The following is a 24,146-nucleotide window of genomic DNA, read 5'->3' on the forward strand; positions in this document are numbered from 1 at the left end:
CAGTAAACACAGTGTCACCTTATATGACTTGATTCCTTCGACAAAAATAAAAGGGTTTCCAACTTTTTCAAAGATGCTATGAGGAGGATCTGTTTTAATTGGACTGCTTCATCACCTTCTGACCCAGAGTCTCACACACACTATCATAAAGATGTTATTTTTTTAGCGAGGTATGTGTTTGTTTTGGAATTAAATGGAGATCTGGTCGAAACAAGTTTTCTTTGCTCAAGATAACTTTTTACTGGATAAAGTGTGACAAGGTACGGTATTGGTCAATAGTTATGTAGCACTATGTAAGCTTGTACTGTAAGCCAGGAGATAGCTATATGTAGCGCTACTAGCAGCCCGGTGCTACGATGTATCCATAAGCTAACGTGACAACAAGCAAACACTGGCAGTTCATACAGTAATTTAGCAGCAGCCAATATTAAAGGCTACTGACAGTCCAATGCTGTGAGACGTGTTGGTAATGTGTAATGTGAGTGAATCCTCCTGCTAGCGCTCTTCTACTAAGCAGAGTTAACGTAACCTCACTCCTCATTTTATTGATAGACTCTCAAGTTTGAACAGATCACTGCAGAATAATTGCTGACTGTGGGTTGGAATGGACATTATCACCAACAGTTTAGCCTGTGTTTTAGCCTTTAGCTTGTGTTTTAGCCTTTAGCTGTATCACTCTCCTGTTTAGCTTTCTTCTGCTTTTCTGTCCTTTTTCTGTCTGACAGTTAGGCTACAGTTAGCTTATACTAAGGGTGGGCATATTGATCTAAATATTGATAGTATCGATACCAAGATTTTGACTGTTTTTGTTTTCAACTGTTTTATTTTTCCAAAATAAACTGAAACTGAAACTGAAACAGTATTGGTATTGGATCAATACTAGCATGATGAGATCGATACCGCAGTTTCTCTTATGTTGTCCAGCAATTTACTTAACTTTACTTTCCTGTGGTAATGGGAGGGAATTTTTTGTTATCTTGCACTCGTGATTTTTTTTTCCTAGTGGTAGAAAAATTATTTTATTACTTTTATACAGTTAAAATTTTGTTCTATTGTTGTGGTTAGTAAAAAAAAAAATGAAAGCATTTTTATTGCCTAAAATCTTTGTGCTGTTTTTTACCATAATCATAATCATAATTAACCAACCAACTCAAGGCAAAATTTAAAAACTATTTAATAATCGTTACAATTCATGTAAAAAGTATCTGTGTTGGTATTGGCGAAACTAGCCCTGTATTTACTTGGTATTGGATCGATACCAAAATCCCCAGTATCGCCCACCCTAGCTTATACTGCTGAACTTCATCAGCCGGCGTGGTGTTATAGAGACTAAGACGTGCTGTAAATCAATCCAGTCCTGGTTGACTCGATCGGGAAACTCAGAAGTAGTATTTCAAAATAACCCATATTTCTGCTGATAATCTCATTTTAAAGCGTGAATTACAATGGGGCATATATCTAAAGAGGGCATTTTCCAAGATCACTCTAAAACTCTTTTAGTCCCTTTAAATGGACATTTAATGATTCTACATTTGATCCATCATTACGACTCTTTTGTATTCATGGAAGCAAATGAAGTCTTGTTTTGTCTTTCATTAACCTTTGAATATGTTAAAGCATGTTTTTTCCTCCTGCTATGAAGCTGAAACCCACAGGCTGCACTGACATTAACTCCTCACGTGTTTATCGTGCATCATCTGGATTTAGCAATAAAGAGCTACTGCAATGCCTGTTTTCTCATTCCTCCCTCTTTCCCTCTTGTGTGCTTTTCCAAGTTTTCGTTGCCTCTCCATCTTATTAGCAATAGCTGTTGCTCCTCAGTTTGCTTGCTTCTCATTTTCACCCAATCTCCTGCCTTCTCTCCCTTAACGCCTCTCTTCTAATTCTCACTTGGCTTGCTATTCTCTCCTCTTTTACCGGCTTTCCCTCCCTTGACCCCCTTCGTGTTTCCTTCAGCTCTTCCTTCGCTCCACCCCTAATCAGATCTTCCCCCTCCCTCCTCTTCTGACCTCTTCTGACTCTGTTTTCTCCCCCGTACTCTTCATCTATTATCTGCTAACGGTGCACGTCTCTTATTGCTGTCATTCCCTACGTTCTTTTCTCTGATTCCTCTCTGTTTCTCTCTCTTCTCGTTTGCTACCTCTGTCACTGGCTCTCTGGTGCTGGGGTTGCTGTGCTCTTCAAAGCCCTTGGCTGAGAGCAGTAGATCACAGAGAGGCCTGTGTGAGTGAAAGGTTAATGGATGGCCTTTGAACATATATTGGTAGTCGGGGACGAGCAGGAGAAGGAGGGAGAGGCCAGGGCGGAGTGCTGGTGTGTTCTTTCAGACCTCCCTTTGAAGATGACGCAGGCCGCTCTTATGTGTCTGTGCCTTTCTGTAGCTTTCTGTTTATGAATTCACTCATAGTGTTTGAGCGTGTGTGACTGTTTTGTTTATATGTTTGTGTTTGCTATGTAGTTGTGTGCGTTCCGGGTATGTTAGTTTGTGTACATTGATTTGTGTACTGCAAACACGGACCGAGGACTGTGTTCGTGTTTGTGCAGCGGTGTGATCGCCGCTTCTTCTCTCTCAGGGCCTGGCTGTGAAACTTTAAGGCTTCGTAGCCTTGAAGGAATGCGTAACGTGTGTTCATGTGTACATAATGTGTTTGTTTACGAGGTGCTGGCGCATACTTTTCAGCCATGTTATGTGTTCATTCGCGTCTTGTGTGTTTTGTGGCCTGCAGATTGATAATTACAAGCGGTGGCTTATTCCTGGCAGCCAAGGGCAGAGAGAGCAGATACATGGAGTGAGTGAAAGTAAGGGGAGAGATGGATGAGTACCGCAGCTTGTAAAGCTGTGAGAGGGAGTCAAGGAGGAGAAAGGGATGTGAAAGGAAGAGGGGAAAACTAGAGGTGAGGGGTCAGGGCAGGAGGGAGAAATGAAGACATGGTGAACATGTGGAGGGGGGTGAAGAGAAACGACAGGGAGGGTAAATGAGCGTGGATGAAATTGGACGAGGGATCGAGGGAGGCTGCTGGGAAGGGGAGGGGGGAAAAAAGAGCAAGGAACATATAGTGTATTTTTTTATTGCACTGCAGGTAAACAAAATTACATACAACCCTTAAGGGGAATTTATTATTTACAGCAATGTCTACATTTCATTTAGAGAAAAAAGGTTCAGGTGCACCAAACATTCTCGCATATACGTTCCTCTGTACATATAAGCCCCGTTTCCACCAAGTCAGTTCAGTTCAGTTGAGTTTGTCTCTGTATGGCATGCATTTTACAGCGTTTCCACTGACTAATCCCGGGATAGACCCCCAACTAACCAAGACGACCTATCCCACTTTCTGGGACCTTTCTGTAGAGGTGCCAGACTAAATCAATCCAATCTACGAAAGTGGAGCTACAGCACTGAAGACCATTGATTGGTCGAAAGCAGGGATGTTTGATACCACTTTTTTTCAGACCAATACCAGTACAAGTGCTACCTCTTGAGTACTTACCAATACCGAGTACTGATACTACTAGTACTTTTGATGCATACAGTTTCAATTATAAGTGACGGATTATTTTGATCAAAGACAGCACCGTCTCTGAGTTGATAATTTTTTTGATGAATATTAAAAAAATGATATTAAAAGTGCATAATAAAACAAACAACTGTCAGAGTTTAAGTATTTTTTTTAAGTAAACTTACGTGCAAAATAAAACAGTTCAACAGTTACTTCTTCCTGGTTCATTTATGTTGTCTGAACAGGGCCTGACACACATTTGCATTGGCTGCAGCAATAGGCAGCAACTAGTGGCTAGGAGGACTTGGTCCACCTAAGATTTTTTTTGCCAAGAGTATCTGCTGCTGGTATCTGCAGCCTTCACGAGTACTGGTACCATAAAAAAAGGCTGGTATCGGCCCGAAAGCAATACCTGGTATTGGTTCTTGCTAGGGGTGCACCTATCACAATTTTCTGGCCAATCACCGATCTTTAAAGAGCTTCACCTGCAGATACCGATTTGTATTATTTATTTTTTATAACTGACAGCATATACTTTCAATGTCCAAATCTTAATTTATTGAATATCATTGAACAATACCTGTGAAACAAGAACATCTGAATATTTTAACAATCAATAAAGTGTCCTGAGTTTTAGGTGTCAGTGCAAGAAGTATCAATGGCTGGCTGTCAGACCTTCCCGAAGGTATATAAGATCAGTTTCATATGTAAGGATGGACCGATCACAGATTGCTGATCACCGATAACCAATCACTGATAACCAATCACAGATCACCCCAAATTAAGGAAATGGGCATGGATGCATGTCCAGTACTCACCCATCCCTAGTCGATAGAATTGTCACTTACCGTACGACAGAGGCTGCTGCATTTGTCCCGGGCGGCACACACAGCCTTCCCTGAAACAAAGCTTTGCTCTTTGTTTAGTGTGACCCGTTTTCTGTCTTTGTTGGATTTATTAGTGAGGTAAACTGTGTCGCGCCGCTATGGCGTTGCGCTGTGATGTTACTGATGCAGCTGTCAGCATCCAGCTTACACACCGCCAACCACGAGGGGGCACGGTTGGCTGTGGAAACGCAAACAGGACCAAGCTTAATTGAGCCAACCTGTACTAAACTGTACTGATCTAAACCGGACTGCTTGGTGGAAACGAGCCTATACTTTTAGACAGCTTATCCCTTTTACATGCAAAATAAAAACACACTCAGACACAAACCATGAATCTGTGTTGTTGGCATCGTGTATAAGAAGGTTAATTAAGTGTCTAATGCAGTGGCAGGGTGGGCTTTGGCACTCATCTTCCTTAACAAGTCTCTGGATGCGACTTGCAACTCTTCCAAATGCGCACATTTTCTGACAGCAGACCATACAGTCCCCAGTCGTTTCTTTTTCCTTCACTTTCTTCCCCTCAGTTTCTCTCTGCCTCCCTTTCTTCCCTCATCCCTGTGGCTGTTTTTCCAGCATCACCATCCTCACTCCACCACAGTGTTTATGTGAATCTCAGTCCGACTCACTGTATGCCGGCCTGCCTCTTGTGATATGTGCTGGAAACAAAGGGAAGAATACAGTTGTGTTGGGCCTGTAGAACAGCTTCCGTCCCCGGGGACATGGAGGATATTTTACACCGGGTGAATCTCCAACTTTTTAGGCAGGCTGATTTTTATTTTGGGCTCTGCCGTTTCCCCCCGCTGAGGCACTTTTATTGCATAATTAGGCGCCGGGGCCAGAGATGAAGTGGTTTGACAGTATGAGCACGTCTCGTCTCGCCTCCCTCCTCAACTTTGTGTGTGTGTGCTGTTCTGCGTCTCAGTTGCTTTTTTTTTTGTCTGCCTGTCTTAATCTCCCTGCTATGCCTGCTGGTTCTCCCTACAGCAAAGTTTGTCAACATGTACTGAGTTCTTGAGGATGAGGATGGATGAGGGTTGGGGCAAGTGTGTGTCTGCCTTGAAGAATTTGGTGTGTGTGCATCATTGCAAATGCATGTGTATGTGTGTATCCCATTATTAATTCTGCATGAATGATGTAATGTTAAAGGCAAAGCTGTAATTCAGTTCATTTAGAGGACTGAGCCAGGAAGGAGGTCTTCTTCCTCACAAATCTCTCTGCCTTGCTCCTTTTATATCCGTGACCTTGTGCCCGCACAGGGCGCAGTCATCATTTTCATCTTCTGTTGATGGTTTCTGTCTTTTTCTGTTGTTACCGACTCTGATTTACTGTCATTCCTTTCCCCTTCCCTGTGTGTTAGCTTGACTTGCCTCCATCACAGTGGATGTGTGTCATTTTGGCGCTGCTTTGTGTTCTGACCTTATAACATTGCTGGTGACTCCACACACAGTCGCTCCTCATCTCATCTCCTCTGTCTCCATCGCCTGTAGGAGACAGGCATAGGAGTCAGAGGAGATGAAATAGTATCCTAGCTCGGAGGCTAACCCCTCATCCCTCCCCTCCTTCCTTTGCATCCACACACACTGGCCCACAAGCAGCCCCCCCATCCCACCCTCTGCCCCCTCATGTTAGGCCTTTAGGTTTGACTCGGGATGTCACTTTGTCACAACCCCTCAGCTTGAAGGCTGCCTGGACGTGACAGTTTTGGCCGTATCGCCTCAGCTTGTCTGGTGGTGACAGGCCATGCTCCAGTGAGTCATTACGCTAACTTGCAGTGCTAAGTGAGTGGCTAAGATACAGCACTAAGCTGATAAAGTACTGGGGAAATTGGTGGGGATGACTCCCTGCCAGAGAGGGATTCCCATCACTGAGACCTCTTAGTTCTGTCCAATGACTGTAAAATTACTTGTTCTTCTTCGCCAGCTTTACTAAGGAACAAAATCATGAGGGAGTTAACTTTTTAGCTGGAGCTGAATTTTAGGCTGCATGTGCTGTATCCTTTCAATATTCCTCTGTGATCTCCAGGCAGAAGACTACACTCACCTATTAGCCTCGGTGCCACTTAAAATTCTCTTTAAGGAAGGTAGGATTCAAACCTCATCTGCATGCCCAATTTTTTAACCACCAACACCGCTTGTTAAAGATGTTCTCTGGATCTCTGCTTCGCTGCTATGCTAATGAGGAGCATTAGGAGATGACTGCTGGAACAGACAGAAGGCAAAGAGGGGCTGATCACATTTTGGCCCTCAAAAGACAGTCAGCCATCCAGCTAACAAGTCGGCCTTAAGGCCTCAGAGCTCCGCAAGTATAATCTTCTGTTGTGACTCAATTGCACAGATGCTTTCTCAGTCTCTGGCTACCTGCAAGGCCAAACCTCCTCATTCAATTATCGCTGAGAAAATACACCACAGAGCGTCTGACAGAGTCCAAGGTCAAACTGTTTGAGACATTGAATTCAGAGTGGTTTTATGTTTGAAAGCGCAGGGCTGGCGATGGAATGTTTTTTGGTAATTCTTCATCGGGAGAAAAATCCTTGTACATCTAAACCTTTCAGGATTATAAATGCAGTGTCTCCGAGTCAAAGTTAATATAACAAACTGGGTTTTCTTCAACTGTCTGTTTTGCTCTCAGCAGGTCAGATCTTCTTCTCTGAGCAACATTGGAACGTTGAAACTCTGAGTGCTAAAGACCAGAAGTGGCAAAGAAAAAACGAGTGGGTGCAAAGACTAGCTTAGCTTCTGCAAAACGGTGTTCATGTCTGAGGGACCCAGCATCTATCAGGCCTCGGGCTTTAATTACTGTGTTGGGATAATGAGTCAAATCCAATCAGTTCTCTCTCTTGCTCTTAATTTGTATGGAGCTCCTATTATAAAGCCAACATTGCAGCCTCTCACACCAGCTGCCCTGGAGTGACACCAGGCCTCTGTCTGTTATGTGTTTATGTGTGTATGCGAGATCTCTGTCTCTTGCACAGCATTACATCAATGTTAATAAGCTTGTGTAATTATCAAATTGGCTCATATCATTATCAGCATGTGTGACAATTGGTAACCATTTCTTGTGGATGACAGATATTAACACGGCTTTATATACCAGGGGAGATGAGTCATGGTCTCACAGTGAGAGATTAAATCCACCTATACATATGGCTGCTGCTAGAAAAGATACTTTATCATCCAGCTATTATGAGTCTGACAGCCAAGACTAAATGGCCACGTGTGTATGCGTGTGCATCTGCGTGTGTGTTGGCTAAAGAGACCCTGAAACCTTAATGGATTCCTGCAGAGTGAAGGACAATCGTAGCCCATGGCCAGTCCAAGCTTATCCTCTGCTCATCTCATCTCAGCTCAGATTCAGCCACAGCTCTAGCCAGGCCCCAGGCCATCTGGCTGAAACACAACCACATACACACACTTTCCCCCATGCAGACACTCAGGCACCGAATCCCCAGAGTTAAGTTCCCAACTTCCTTTGAATCTGCTATTTAAAAACACTCTGTGTTAACCAGTTGGGTTCAGCCAGCTGTTCTCATCCAGTGAATCCCTACCTAAACCTGGGACTTGTCAAACAATGGCTGCCTGGGTGTGAAATATGTAGGAGTAAAATATAGAACAATATGGCAGAAGATGAAATTGGTGCCGTCGCTGAAAATAGGCTAGTTATCATGGCTGCTGCCTCCGTTGAGTACACTATCTGTAATGGCTGTGCTCAATTATGGCCAGATATGTACTGTAATAGCCAGGGCAGAAAATGACTTACCTAAAAATGTGATGTAACTGACAGTTACATCACATTAAGAGTTAATTCAACCGCAGATATTTTTACACCGTGCACTCAAGTAGGAAAACTGATGAGGACGAACACCAGCTAAGAAGAAGTTCATTTATCAATCTTCAACTAAACAAGCAGAGTCTGTATTTGTTAAACAAGACTAGTCCTGAACCGAGCAACACCTAAATAAATCAGCAGCTCCTTGGGCTGATTCACCCAAGAACCAAGCAAAGCCACTGCTCATATTAGCACTCACACAGTAGATGGCTTCAAATCGAGTGAGATGTTTTGAAATTGTGTGAAGTGTATTAAGTGTGTTTAACATTTGCTCTGCTCCCTCTTATAAGAGCTGTTGTTCCTGTTGCGTTGGTCCACAGTCTAAGTGGACTGAGTGTGATCACTCCTGGTGGCCCCTTTTACTCTCCTCTCAGCTCTCTGTGTGCCTCTAATAACTGGCCAGCTGTACGCCACTGTGTACTTACACCATGGGGTAGTTAAGAGAACAAGACCACACACTGACACTTTGCATTGTAATCCCACTGTGACACCAGGAACGTGTGTGTTTGCCTAAGAACGTGCACTTCAGTGCAGTATGTCTGTGTGTGTGCTCATTTGCTTGTGTGGGTTTTTTGCTCTTGTGTGTGGATCTGTTTGTCTGGCCTCGCCTGCTGTTTGCATCTCCGTGTGCTTTAATTAGTATGCGCTTTTGCATTGAGGCCTTTGTGATTTGGCACTGGCACTGCATGCTGGCGAGGCATAAAAGATTTGAAGTCTGTCTGTGGTAGTCATTCAGCCTTAATGGCGTTAGTTACACAACTGAACTCAAGTCCCCGCTGCATAAATGGGTGGCATTTAGAAATATGAGCAAGTCTGATGGCAGTGAATCATGTAGCGTATCGCTGCAGAGCATGTCTGTGATGACTGACATTGACATTGACCCAGATGGGCACTCCTCCTGAATGGACAGCGGCTGAAACCTAAGCAGTACTAGCTCAGTGTCAGGAAGCGAAAACAGCCCCGCTTTGTGGGTTTCAGCACTAACAGTTGTGGGGGAGAGGGCTGACTCAGTGCCCTTGTCTGCTGCTGAGCCCGTCTGGCAGGAGGAAAGTCTGTGCAGTAAGAGCCTCAGTTTATAAAGAACTTCTAAATTCCTGCCTGCTCAAGTGGCGCCAGGACTGCTCTGTTTATCTGACAGTATGCCCACCATTAGCTTAAAATGTGCCACATCCTCCCCACCGACAAAGCAAAGAAGAGCTCAGTCAGAGCCAGCTGCTTCTTTAGGACAGTGGACAGCACCCTTCATTCTCTAATGTAGCTCCAGCACTTTGGCTGTTATTTCCTATAAGAAAGACTGTCAGTTCAGGACCATGGACAGCAGCCACAGCTAACAGCATGCATCCCTGCACACAAAGACCGTCCTTCAACCCCTGAGGAGGACTTCACTGCCAGATCATTCACTTTGTCTCTACTTCTTGTCTGTTTTTGTGCCCCTGCCCCCACCTGGGAAGCAAAGAGAGCCAGCAGCCATTTTGTTATTTTTTTGTGTGTGGAAGGGTTAGATTGTGGAGGCAGTTTGAAAAGTATGCAGTTGTGGAGAGAGCTGGAGAGACAGCAAGTGTCTCTCTCAGTGCCTCTTTGCAGCCCTCTTTCATGCCTCTCAGCCTGGCTCAGCGATTAACCCTGAGTACCCCGCTGTCCCTGCTGACCCTTCTCCACACAGAGTCTCGCTGCTGGCCACAGCACTACACTGACAGGCCTCTCAGACAGCTGATTAACAGCAGTGGGTGTGCAAATGGTGTACACAAAAGAGGTGAAGATGTACAGACAGAATCTAATTATCTTTTTTCGCTTCTTCTACCATTACTTCCTCTTTCATTCAGAGCGAACCCTTAGGTGCTGCTCTCACACATCTTTGAGGTCGAATAGACTCGGAGATGCAGGGAAGGACACACAGTTCTTCTCTGGTGGGGGATCAGTGTGATAAGCTGCTGCTTGGCTGTGTGTAGGAGTTTGTTAACATTTGAGACTCTCACAGTTTGTTTCACAAGTGGTGCAATATTTTATTGGAGAAGCTGGTGTGGATGCAAATCCCTCATGCCAATATGTGATCTGTGATTTTCCAATGTGAAAACTGGACTGCCAGGCTGCGGCTCAACAGGACTGAAATATTACTGCTGCTCAGTTGAGGCCAGTCGATAGGGGCTAATTTGTGCTTTACATGAGGAATACTGGGGCCGCTTTCATTCCGCCTGCTCTTGTCATACACTACACATCATCTTTACAATGTGGTGGAATAATAAAGTGCCTCCTAAAAGTATTAAGGTTCATTGGAATATCAATAACTTTGCATCTCTCCCCCCTTTCCACTTCAGCTCTGAGCCGGTCAATGATGCCCTTCGGCTTGATGCGCCGAGAGCTGGCATGTGAAGGATACCCCATTGAGCTGCGCTGCCCTGGAAGTGATGTCATCATGATCGAGACAGCCAACTACGGCCGCACGGATGACAAGATTTGCGACGCGGATCCCTTCCAGATGGAGAATGTGCAGTGCTACCTTCCTGACGCCTTCAAGATAATGTCACAGAGGTAACTATTGATCTGTTTGGAGCTTGTGTGCGTGTGTGTACAGAGTCAGAGCCTGTTATTGGCAGAAGAAACAAGATATCATTTCACAAGAAAATTCCTCCAGAGTCTCCCTCCTGAGGTGTTTATACCTTGTGTGAAATACTCGAGCCAGCCTCTTCATCCTGTGCAGAACGCCACTACATTAAGGCTTGTGTGTATGCAGCGGTGTGCATGTGTTGGTGTTTAGTTGTGCATGTTTGCATAAGTGTGTGTGAATGCCAAAATCCTGAGTGTTTTCAGGGCCTCCTACAGCTGCTTTGTGTGTATGTGCTCAGCATCTGGGTCCTATGAGCTCAGATCAATGGGAGCCCTCTCCCAGCTATCCATCACGCGTGTAATCGAAGCACGGGGTGCTAGCTTGGGGAGAGCAAGGAAGGGAAGGGAAGTGGGGGAGTAAAGGAAAGAAGGATACAGTCAGGAATGATGGGATGATAGAGTGAGCATACATGATTTGAAAGATGGCGGTGGTAAAAGACAGCACAGAGGAGAAGCGCTAAAAGCATGGTAAAGGATTCTGTGATGAGAATGAATGAGTACGTGTGTGTGGATGAGTATCTCCTCTTCAGTGTGTGTATGTAGGTGTGTAAACGTGAGGAGGCATGTAATGATGCGGTTAAGATGGAGGGTTTATGTGCATATGAATGTTTTCCCTGCGCGTGTGGGGGGTGTAGAGTATTTGCTCTAGCCTCCTTCGTCCTCTCCTATTCTCTCACCTCTAATTGCTCCCACTCACAATCCCCCAGGAGAGGAGCCTCCTACGTCACTCGTCCTCTTCCCCACCTCCTTCCCTCCCCACTCCTTTTCCACCTTCCTCACTCCCACTCAGTTTCCCACCTCCCTACGGGTGGTGCTGTCACATGATGTAGTCTAGTGTGAAATTGCTCTCTTCCATACCGCTCCTTCTGAGCCTTAAGATGTTTTTCCTCGTGTGTGCCCACCCGTGTTTCCCTTTCTTACCCTGGCACTTGTCATTTTGGTAACACTTGACTTTAGAGGTCTGCAAATTTCATCGCACTCAGGTAATAATTAGACAAAGTTTATCTTATTTCTTTTCTTACTTCATGGGAATTTGGTGAAAATTAGTGCATAACTTCAGGCCAGATCCTGTTTTGCAGTGCGCCTGTACTTGCAGTGTCTATCACAATCAGGTAAGGCCAATTTACAGCCCCACTCTTGGTGAATATCACATTGTATCATGTAAAACATTACAGGCCTAATCATAAAGGTTTATTATTTTGCATGTGATCTCAATTATGCATATCAACAAACTCGGTACTAAAGAACTTGGTGAAATACCAAATAGCTAACTATCAACTGCTTATTGGGAATTATTTACTTCGCATTTCAAAGGTAATTATCAAAGGAAACAATTAGGGGTGGGTAAAAATATTGATGAATTGATGCATCAAAATATTTCCTCGCCTAATTCAATATCGATTTAGCAAATCCTCTGAATCGATTCATCTCCTGGCAAGTGAGGGGGACTGTATGTGTTATTTGTGTTGCATGGACGAGGGCCACCAGAGACCAAACAACAAAAAAATGGCAGCAAAAGAAGTAGCAGCAGCATATCCTGCTTTAAAGTCTGACGTTTGGGTTGTTTTATTGCTCCAAAACGCTAAGTTGCAGACCACATATGTCCACATGGGGCATGAAAACCGACAATCGAAGCATTTAAATCAATATCTTCGAATCGAATTGGTAATATCTTTAGGTCGCGAATTGAATCGAATCGAATCGCGACCTAAAGAATCAAAATTGAATCGAATCATGAGATTCTAGGCAATACCCAGCCGTAGAAACAATGAACCTAACTTCTGTTTTCAAGAACTAAGCAGCTATTTATCACCTGCTTCTCTGGAAATAGCAGAAAAATTGGGATACTTCTACAAACATTTTGTGGTCGGTTGTGATTAAATTTCAAAACAATTATTTGCTAATTGTCACCTTTCTACCTTGCAATTTGGAGTGAATGTCAACGAAACTGGAAAAAAATCAGTAACCTACCAATTGTGACTTGTGGCAAAAAATTTGGACAATATTCAAAAGAAGTTATGCGCTGATTTTCAGAGAAATAAGAAAAACTTTGTCTAATTATTACCTAAGTGTGATGAAATTTGCAGACCTCTAAAGTCAAGTGTTACTGTCATTTTTTATCATTGCTGTTTTCAACTCACCTTTCTTCTTTCTTTCTGCCCCCTCCTAGGTGCAATAACCGCACCCAGTGTGTGGTGGTCGCAGGGTCAGATGTGTTCCCAGACCCCTGCCCGGGGACCTATAAATACCTGGAGATCCAGTACGAGTGTGTCCCTTACAGTGAGTACTGAAACCCCGTCACCCAGTCCCACCTCGCTCCCCTCCTCACCCCATTTGCCACCCCTCCCACCCTCCCCTGAACCCCCTATCCCCCCTTCGATCCCCCAGAAGCCCTTGACAAATGACATTGTTCCGCTCACACTTGCACACTTGCTCTGTGTCACATTTGACACGAGCAAAACAAACAGGACAGAATGTCATCCTCACCTGCTTTCTCTCTTTCTGTCTTTCTTCCTTTTCTTCCTCACACACACACATACACACACACACACACACACACACACACACACACACACACACACATACACACACACATACACATACGAAGCGCTAAACCTTTTTTCTTCATCAACAGAGTGACGCACCAGTGGCTGAGAGGGATTTTCTCATGGGGGAAGGTGGTTCACAGACACAGGGTCCGATAAGCACTTCACGCACACCCACTGCAAACATGGGGTCAGCCCTTATTGGCGCTCAGTGCAGTGTAACACACACACACACACATACACACACACAGCCCCACACTTGCACTTTGATTGACCCAGGGGCATGCCTCTGCCTTTATCTGGCGCCAAACACCTTTGCTGTCCCTCTGATTTCCAATAAAAATGAAAATTGGCTGAGGTGAGATTGTGAGGCAGGGGGGCGTTGCGTGTACGCCACACCTCACAATAGGAATGTCAACACAAACAGCAAAAAGGCTTATTTTAGACCACATGCCCCGAAGCACCACACATTTTAATGTCCCCATGGTAACGGCTGACATCCTCGCGGCACTGCTCAAAGCTCTGTGGCAGGTGTGACATATAAACATGCCTGCATGCACACCCACAAAAGCCTACCTCAAACTGGCAACAGATGGACACACAGTAGCTCTTTTTGCCTCCGACATACACACAAAGCGTGACTCAAACAAGCGCTCACTCAAACACACACACACACACACACACAGCCAAAGAAGCAGACACACAAAGGATTATATGGTGTTGTGTTCATCCTCGTTCATGTGAAAATCTCCGCTCAGTCTCCCCTCCTCCCTCTCATGTATTAATACTCTAAGCACAGCTCTGCTCCTCTCACTGTGCAGGAGCACCTGGCTGGAGGGGAGGAGCAGTAGCACTCCCCTCTGCCAGGCAGGAGCAGTATTTTGGGTGCAGGAAGGGGAGGGAGGACAGTTAAGGGGGTCTTAGAGGTGGGAAGCAGGGAGTAATGGGTCTACTTGGGGTGCAGGGGCTGTTTTTATTGATCCGAGTGGGGACACAGGGTGACTCTCTCTGCTTTTTCCTCAGGCACAGATGTTTTGGCGAGCCACTGGTTCCAGCCGATGCCAAGCTGCTAACATCCTTTCCTCTTTTCTTCTTCTGTCCTTTCCTTTCATCTCTTCTCTCTGCGGTCTATCACACATCCTTCCTTTGCTTGTTATCTCTCACAGTGGATATCACCTCTTTTCATGTCTCCCGACTCTCTGTTTCTGTATTCTCTCTGTCACCTCCCTTCTACACTCCGAGGTCTTTTATCTCCAACCATTGTCCCATTTCTTCTCTCATTCTTCTTCTATTTTTACTCTGTCCATCAATCTGCCACTGTATCTTATCATTCTATTCTGTCTCTTCCTCTGTCTCTGTCTTTTTTTTTCTTTTTACAGGTGGGACTCATTTCTGAGCATCCAAGCATCCAGCTCTGACAGAGAGGCTCCAAGAGAAACTCAGGGACTTCCAAACACCTCTTTCAGGCTTTGCCCTTGCTCTGCTCAGTGCTGTTGTGCCCTCAGTTTACCTCGTGAGGGACTCTGTTGAGACAGGTTGCTTTCGCAGTCACAGATAGGATGAGGTTAGCTGGGTTTTCTTGCCACTGGGGGTTTATTCTCCAGTGTGAAGCTCTTATTTTCACAGCCTTCCAAGAGGCAACAAGTGTTCTCCTCGAGCCTCCTCTGCCCTCTGCTCACCTGTCTTTCAGTCGATTTTAGCTGCTGATAGAGTGACCTTCTCCAGGCCTTTAACTTTTGTTGTTAGTCTTCTGGTGGTTTTGTGCAGCTTATTCTTGATCTATGTTGTTTATCCACAGAGGGTCAGGGTAGCTGCTTACTTCACTGTGTTTTTCCCTTTCATTCTAACTAGGGCTGCAACGACAAACTTTTGTCGATGCACTGTGCTGCGCCATACTGTATTCGTTTGTCTTCAGTTTATTTGTCTTCTTCCTTTTTGTCAGATTATTTAGTGCTTGCAACTAGCTGAAGGTGCATTACCGCCACCATCTTGAGTGTAGATTACCTGGGCTGTGGGGCTGTATGCGTCTCATGCAAACAAATCAGCAAGGCGGAAGAGAAGCCGAGCCGGCAGGTGAGGGAAACAAGTAAACGCTTAAATAACAGGAGAACCGAAGAAAGCTGTTCATCCAAAAACATGAACATAGTCTCCATGATTTCACCTGTCTCTGACCTGTTTCTGAAAAGGAAAATGAAGCACATCCGCTATCGCATCATATTGGAAGGGGCAGGGAATTCGCGTAGAGCTATGGGGCGCCTGTCAGTCAAGTGACCCTGAGCTGTGCCTCTGATTGGGTGAGCTTTCTATCTTAATAGCCTCTGAACCGCCGAGTTAGAAAAAAATTCACCCCCGTAAGGTGCCAATTGTAAAATTAGCAACTCAGACAGAAGAGTTTGTTTTAAAGCTGGCTGTAAAAAGGTTAATTTCTGCTTTTGAAACACCTTTTTTTGGCTTGGTGTGTATGTAACTTTCGGTACTTACGGAGCCAGCCTCAAGTGGACACTCAAGGAACAGCAGATTTTTGCTTCCCCGTCGTCTCATATTCTTAGACCGGAGGTTGCGGCTTAGTACAAGCACACAGAGTGTTAAGTGCAACGTTTGCAAAAATGACCTCCCATTGCACTGCATTACAACTGCAATGATCCAACACTTAAAATGCAAACATGTTGGGCTCATTGATGATGAGCCGGTGAGCTCAACAGCGAGGCGAGTAGCTACAAAATCCCACATATGCTACTTTTATATGTTGGGAAATGCATGGTATGTCTTTTAGGAATCCTTTTTGTCTTTTTATTAGATCATCACCAACGTTAGCATTAGCATTAGCTGCTACAGATAGTGGTAGGGCAGAGAGGGTGAACTTTTTGGCCCACTAAGTTCTCAATCTGATGACTTGACAACGTATTGTCTGTTATTTTGCCCATACTGTTGATTCTTTTAATGACAAAACATTCATGTCATTTGTTATACTTTATAAATGTAGCATCTGATCAGCTTAAACAATGTCCAAATATGTTGTTTCTTTGTATATATCTTTAAGCAAACAATAGTTATCAACTTAGACAGCAATGCATGTTTAGTTTTGTGAATTTTAGTTTTATGCATTCTCATCTTTTTTTTCCCCCAAAATTCACCGATTAATCATAAATATATAATAGAGTAATTACAAAATAACAACAAAATAATCGTCAGTTGCAGCCCTAATTCTAACCCTGATAACTGCGAACTAATCTTGTTCCCGCTCCACAAAGCAATCAAAGAGATGATTAAACAGATGCTGACTTGCATTGTTCCTCTTTTGTTTGAAAAAAAAAAAAAAACTTTGTTGATCGTGTCTGACTTCTGATGAAAAGTCCCGCCTGTCTGAGGTGACAGAGAAGAGCCAATTACTCTTGTCCCTTCTGTCACTCTCCTCCACGGCAGGAAAAACTCACTCTCACACCCACAGAGAGAAACATGAACGATGCACAACATGTCTGCGTGGCTGCTGAACGTGTTTGTGCTCACCTGACAAAGTAAATACGACCTGACACGTTCGGAGTCAGAGCTGGAACTGTTCATCCCAAAACCTAGCCACCGTCGCACCACACGCCACTCAACTCGGCCACTTTTAATTACCTGGAGGGGGGGTTGCTGCGCTCTCCTCAGTTCTGCCTCAGCAGAGATTTGTCAAGATTAATTGAATTTGCTCCTACTAATCGCTCTGGTAATGCCCCATCATTTGTGTCTGGCTAAGAATGCCAGGCACAATCCAAATCTGAAGCACGTCTTTTTTTTTTTTTTTTTACTACATGCCTCGACACAAAGGTGAACAACAGAGAGATATGTTGAGGTTGGTGTCACAGCAGCTGAGATGGTGTGTGGCCATGTTGACGACTCTGTGTGATCCTGGCGTGTGACAGGGTCCTCTATGTGCGTGTCGCACAGGCGACATGTTAGCAGTCACCTGAAACAGCGAGGTGACAGCCTGAGCCGAGCTGACACACACACACATACACACAAACACCTCTGTCAGCTGAGCTCAAACAAGAGGCCAGAACATGTGTGTGTTTGTGTGTGTGTGTGTGTTGTTGCACAGGGCATCGCCTTGGCAAAACACAACATCGGCCAGCAAGTCAAATCATATCTCATCGAGCCAAAAGAGCCCTGCAAGGCCTCCCCCGCCACATAGCATTGTTTTTTGCCAGCCGGAGCAGAGGAAGACAAAACGGCTCAGCTGAACTCTCATTCTGCTCTGTCACAGCCTGCTGTAGACCGCTGGATCCAATAAAGACATCACAGATCCATACACACAGCTGCAGAGGCTGTTCACTGCAGTGGAAATCCTGCACGGCTGTCTTAATACAGATGTACAACAGGTCAAAGTAAATCTACCCCGTGAGGGAACTCTACCTGTCCCCCCTCCTCCTGCAGGACTCTGGGCTGTATCATTATTGACTCCTAATGTGCTCTACGCTCAGGCCATCCATGCTAGCCATGCCAGAGCCATTACACTTAGTGTTGTGCCTCTGCAGTTTCATCAGCTGTGATTTATCTTGTTAATACACATCCTGCAGGTAGCACGGGGTGACTTTTACAGCACTTACTCTGGTGAAGACCAAATTCTCTTTTTACTTTAAAATTCAAATTTTTGCAGCTGCGAAATCGATTCTCTCAAAGTGATCCCTCCTCATTAGCTTATTCAGCACTGTTGTCGAATATGAGACACTTGATAGGTGACTAGATTCGAAGAGTTCAGCAGCAGAGGGATAAACGACATTGTAGTGAGACAAGAGCAGAAGAGGAAACACTGTCATGCAGCTGAAAACAAAATTCTATTAATATGTATTGAGGCTCCATTAGACGTGCGTCTCATAAATGTTTGGTGAATTAGGAGCAGGAGGATTAACTCGAGCTATGGAGAGGGATGATTCCTTGCCATGAAAAATGCAAAGTGAAAGAAAAAGAAAACCGAGCGGGGGTGAGGGCGGAAGAAGCTGCAGAGGACGTGCTATCTCTCAGTGCTGTAAGAAGACAGAGGAAGCTAAGTTGCTCCACAGTACGCCGACGATGTGTGAGTGTCTGTTAGAGAGTGTGTTTCTAGCCGTACTCATTAGTGTGGGAGTAATTGATAGGGTTGTAGAGAGCACTGAGCAGAGTGATTAAGGGGAGAGAGGCCAGTGGCTTATTTCTCAAAAGGGCCCTGAAAGAGAAATGCTGAATGAATCAGACAAACAACCAAGGTGGCCTTAAACTAACCTCCAGCTCACTGTGAAGACAGTTTGATGAGTTTCTGTCTCTTCTCTATCTGTGTGTATGTCCTTGGGTGTGTGTGATTATCTTGTGTGTGTTTCTGGTTAGTGTCTATTTTTCAGGAAAAGCGGGTGCTGACGAAATGGAGTCAACAGAAGTCTTTCATCACCTTTTTCTTCTTCTGCTCCTTCCTCTCCCTTTCAGCAGCACTGAGGACACTTTCTTTTTCTTCTTCTCTTTCCTACATGCATCACACACTCCCTGAGCATCACACACCTCATTTTCCGTTTGGTTCAGGCACTGCAAAACTGAAATCTTATCAAGTTTTTTTGTCTTATTTGAAGTAAAAATTGTCACTATACTTGACATGAGACACAGTTCACTGATCAGTTCAGAAATACGTCTTGTTTCAAGTTATTCATTCATTCATTTCCTTCACCCCTTATCCTGTTCAGGGTCGCGGGTGGCTGGAGCCTGTCTCAGCTGTCATTGGGCGAGAGGCGGGGTACACCCTCTACTGGTCGCCATTCATAGACAGACAGCCATTCACGCACACACTCAAACCTATGGGCAATTTAGAGTGGTCAATTTACCTGATGAGCATGTTTTTGGACTGTGGGGGAAAGCTGGAGAACCCACGGGAGAACATGCAAACTCCACACAGAAAGGCCCTCCGGCCAAGCTGGGAATCAAACCGGTGACCTTCTTGCGGTGAGGCTGCTGTGCTAACCATTAGGATTAGGAAAAATTTGCTTCAAACTAGAATAATGTCTTAGTACAAGTTAATACAATAAGCAATCCGGACCTCATTTTTGTCTTTAAATAATTTGAAATAAGACATATTTCTAGACTGGTCAGGTAAATGTGGCTCATATCTAGGGATGGGTACCTTTCACATTTGAAATGATAAAGTACCAAAAAGTGGTACCTGGCAATCGGTATCGGTACTCAACGGTACCACTTTTTGGTACTTTTTTGTGTCTGTGCAGTAAAAAATATCAATTTGTAATTAAAAAAAGTATTTTTTTATTTACATATTTATACTTCACTATATCACTTTTTAATGCTGTGTTCATGTCCAGTATGGAAAATTGCCTACTCTTCCACTCTACAACAGTCACAAGGATATATTTAGGTACCTATTCATGGTGCCTTTTGATTTTTTGTGAATCGGTACCTTGTACTTTTGACAGAATTCTGTCGGTACCTATAAAAGTACCTAATTTGGTACCCATCCCTACTCATATCAAGTCTAAAAAGACATTTTCTACCAAAAATAAGACAAAATCACTCAATGAGATTTCCCTTTTTTGCAGTGGGGAAACACACGCATTGGAAACCATCTTTAGAGGACTGTAAGCTGATTCTTTTCCGTGCATTAGAGCTCTGATGATTCCTGGTGCCCCTGCCTCCAACTTCCCACCCCCAGTTGTTCCAGTGAGGATTAAAACTCTGGATGCTGGGCGCGCTCTGGCCGAGCTCTCCCTCCCCTAACCTTGGTGCTAATGATTGCATTCACAGTGGGTGGTGTGGGAGGCCTACTGCTCCCCCCACCCCGCCTCAGCACCCATCTTCACAGGACATGAGGCATTCACAGCATCGCCATGTTTACCCCTGCAGGCTGAAAAATGGCCACCAATCCCCAGGTCCACATGAAGGGTGTTTGTCCAGTTTGATCTTGGCATTAGATGATAAATGATCTGTGTTGCTGCTGATACTGAAGCTGCTTCTGCTGTCAGGCTGCCAAGATGTGAGCCCCCCCCTGCCACACACACACACACACACACATACACACACAGATCAGGCTGCTGCTGCAAACGCTACTTGTTTCCCTTTTATTCTGCATGCCCTTTGTCTCTCTGCATCCCTCTTTCTGCTGCTCTCTCTTTGCTTCTGTATTTACGGGAAACCCCGCGAGGTGTCGTGACAGTATCACAGGGCTCTCCAGGGACGTCAGACTTCTCGTGACACATACACCATAATCACGCCCGCAGCAGGGATCCACCACCATGTGCCTTTTGACACGTTTCTTCCCTAGAGACACGGCGGTCCGCTCGCACGTCGCTCGCGCCTCAGCAATCGCAGAAGAGCGGCATGTACTCGAGCCTGCGTGTAAAAGCTGGAGCTGAGATCTTTGTCGGCGTCACCGTGAGTCTCCCGCTGCTCCGAACCTCCCAAGACGCAGCAGCACAAGCAGGCACCAAACGGCCTCCTGGATACTGAGGGAGCCACACCTCACCTGCTCGTGTCAGCTGACGCCTTGTTGTGACTCAACACACCAACCTATTGATTCATGTTAGATGAGCTCGCTGTAGACATTTCTCTCATTTCTCTTTTGTCTCTACCCCCCCTCAACTGTTTCACTGGGTCTCTCTCTGTTTCTGAGGCGTTCCACCCTGTCAAGCCCTCCCTTTCCCCCTGTTGTTTGTTCTCCTCGTCTTTGATGAGCTAGCCTCGGCCAGGCGAGCCGGCAGCTCCCCATTGATTGGACGGTCGATGGGTTGAGTGTTTTTGCTGGCTTCTATAGCGAGCATCCTGACTCTGTAAATTGAGCAAAGCCAAAAGCACCGCTTTCTTTCAGATCAAGGGACCGCTCTAATGTCAACACAGAGCGCGCTCAGGGAGGGAGGCGGAGAAGGGGGATTCGACTAAACCCTCCGAAGAAGACAAGCCCCAGATAGGCATCCTCATCTTCACCTTTCCATGTATCATCCCTCCATTTCTTCCTCTGTCTCTCCTTCCTTTTGTTTACCTCCACAGCTTGAAGAGGAGCGCAGCGTGAGGGTGCTCTGCTTTGCTTTCTCTCCAGCAGGTTCCTGAGGCTGAACTTTGGGGCGGGAGGGGAAGGGGGAGGGATGTGGCAATAAGAGAGGTGGAGGTGGGGTCGAGAGTGTGTGGTTGGGGGTGGATTGTGTTGTTGGGAGGATTATTGATAAAACTGAAATGAAATGGAAATGGATTTAAACCCAGGTCAGGCCATTTTCCCCTCCTCCTCATTTTTCCATTTGAGCCATCCTCTCTCTGAGTAGCCAAGCATAACACAGACAGATAAGTTGCTTTAAAGAAAAAAAAAGAAGAGGGAGAGAAAGGACAGCGTTTTATTAAATCTAAATTTTCTCTTTTTTCCTGCACCTGTTTTTCTTTCGTCCTCTCTACTTTCCCTCTTTCTCTCTTCCTTGCTGTCTTCCTCTTTATCTCTATCTCCTTTTTTCCGATGCTTGAATAGAAGTGGATCAAAAAGGTAAAGACCACAATGAACATGACAACCACAGCTCGCCCCCTCCTCCCTTCTCCTCCTCCTCCCTTGTCTCCCTCCCTCCCCCCCATAACCTCCCCCCTCCTGCCATCCTAACCCAGCACCTTGTGTAGTGCTCATGTTTGATGTTGATTCCCTTCCCTTTTCTTTCTCAACCTCTAATCACCTCCTCTGCTCCTCCCTTTCTTTCTCTCTTTGAACTAAAACCAAAACTCTAAAACCCTTCTAGATTTCTTCCTTGGTTCTGATGACACCAGCCCGACCTGCACGCACGCACACACTTACTTGCACACACAAGAGGGCACCATGGGAAGTCAGATCAGAATCCATGAGAGATAAACGAGAATTTAACTTCATTCCTTTCCTGTGTGTCGAAGCACATTTAGCTAAATCTTACACTCTACATACATTCACACCACTTCATGGATGGCAAATGTCTCACCTTGTTTCCATCATGTCTTCCTCACCTTGTTGCCTCATACACACAGAAAAGTTCATGTTTCTCATCACATTTCTAGACTTGCCGTCTCATTTGGCTACTACGATTTATCAGTCCATCCAGCTCTAAGAAAAACTCTCTTTCTTTACATTATCCAGCTGCTCCTTGACTCCATCCTGTATCCCTTTCCTTCTCTTTTTTGTCTCTCAGGACCAAATCAAAGTTTGTTGTTTCTCTAATCTTTGAGTAAAACATTGTGTTCAGATAACTCAGCTCCCGGCCAAAGTCACACTCGATATCATTTTTACAGAATCCCATTTCCAGGTGCTTCAGTGTCCTCCTCTCATTCAGTCTCTCTTCCTTTTTCAATTAATCACACTTTCATTTAACTCCCTCCCTCTCACTGTCCCCTTACTTATCTCTCCTTATTGTGTTTCTCATGCTCTTTTTCTCCTGTTCTCCTCCTCTCCTCCGCCTTCCTCCGATTGGTTTATCTCTCAGATCACATCTGGCCATCACAAGCAGCTGCAGGCTCTTTCGAGCACACTCCTCTTCCTCCTCTCCTCTCCTCTTCTCTCCCTCTTCCTCTAATTCTACAGTTTGTCACTGCCACTTCTCTGATTTCTTTATTGCACATGCACTGTGAACCCGTGCCCCTCTCTTTCCCCGTACCCATCCTCGTCAGTCAGTCCTGGTTTCCTTATGTGTTGAGTGAGGCTCTGGAGGGGGAGGAGAGGGGGAAGTGATGGGGGTGGGAGGTGTATCCACAGCAGGGAGCACTTCAGCTTCTTGTAACGGCCTCTCTGATACTGCAGGGCCTCACTACAAGCACTCCTAAAGAGCTCCAATCAGCATGGCCAGGCACCTCAATCACCGGCTTCTTAAAGAGGAGAGGTGGACCTGACCCGTACCCAAGGTCACTGTGAGAGTAGTGGCCATCAGAGCCAGCTTCCCAATGAGCCTTAGCTTCCTCTCTCAGGTCCCCTCCTCCCTCCTCAGCTCCCTTTGAACCACTCTTTCCACATCCCTCTTAGCCTCGGCCATTTTCCCCATGTTGCCTCACGTTTGGATCCATATGTTGGAGGAATGAACTCTTGCAAAGATTGCAGCTGACTGGTTCATGGACCCTTTTGTCCCACCATGGCTTTTCATGAACACATGGATCATTGTCTTCCTTTTTTTCTCCCACCACAAGCAGACATTTTAGCTCTGCTTGTGGTGTAAAAAGAAGCTACAAAACCTTCTTCTCCTCCCCCTGTTTCCGCCTCTCCCAGCTGGTTATTTTTATTTACTACACATTTCCTCCCACTAAAACTTTAATGAATTCCCTTTTCCTACGTCTGAACCCCTTCCTTTGCCATCTTTATCCATCCCTCCATTGCTGAACAGACCTCCTTTCTCTGTTTTTGGTTGAATTAACACTCCAGACTTGTGTCTGTCCGTGTTTGAATCCCCATTGACTGATCAGCTGATCGACAGATTTGGATTTGGATGACTTGCACCTATCAGTGATGATATCACATGCGGGAGATCCTGTTCAATGAATGTCAACACCATGTCAACCTACCTTCTGAGAGGCTTTTTTAGGACTATAGCATCAGCTGTCTCTCTTTCTTCCCATCACTCCCTCTGTCCCTTTTCTCACCCTCTTTGTGCTGACAGTCCAGCAGAGTACACTACCACATCATTACACTGCTTCCTTTACCGTAGCTGACAGCGCCAAACAAGTGTCCGCCATTTTTTCTCACTTCCAATCTGTTTGCTTCCAAAGGGGAAAAAGGCAAGGAAATAAAGCAGTATTAGATTCTGAAAACAGCTCTGCTATTTCCATGCAGAGCAGGGCGCAGGGGGGAAGCATA

General features: G+C 45.2%; 1 protein-coding gene across 6 annotated transcripts in view; it reads left to right on the forward strand.

Annotated features, from left to right (window-relative positions):
- adgrl1a (adhesion G protein-coupled receptor L1a) overlaps nt 1-24,146 on the forward strand; it is a 181,538-nt gene that overhangs the window by 119,573 nt on the left and 37,819 nt on the right. For all 6 annotated transcript variants that reach the window (XM_074697407.1, XM_074697408.1, XM_074697406.1 and 3 more), the window contains 2 exons: nt 10,526-10,739; nt 12,985-13,094. In XM_074697407.1, coding sequence (XP_074553508.1) covers nt 10,526-10,739; nt 12,985-13,094 — 324 coding nt within the window. The remainder of the gene's footprint in view (nt 1-10,525; nt 10,740-12,984; nt 13,095-24,146) is intronic.

Source organism: Halichoeres trimaculatus, unplaced genomic scaffold (genome assembly GCF_033239565.1).
Source record: "Halichoeres trimaculatus isolate MK-OKI-2021-1 unplaced genomic scaffold, fHalTri1.1 fHalTri1_scaffold_20, whole genome shotgun sequence".
Lineage (NCBI taxonomy): Eukaryota > Metazoa > Chordata > Actinopteri > Labriformes > Labridae > Halichoeres > Halichoeres trimaculatus.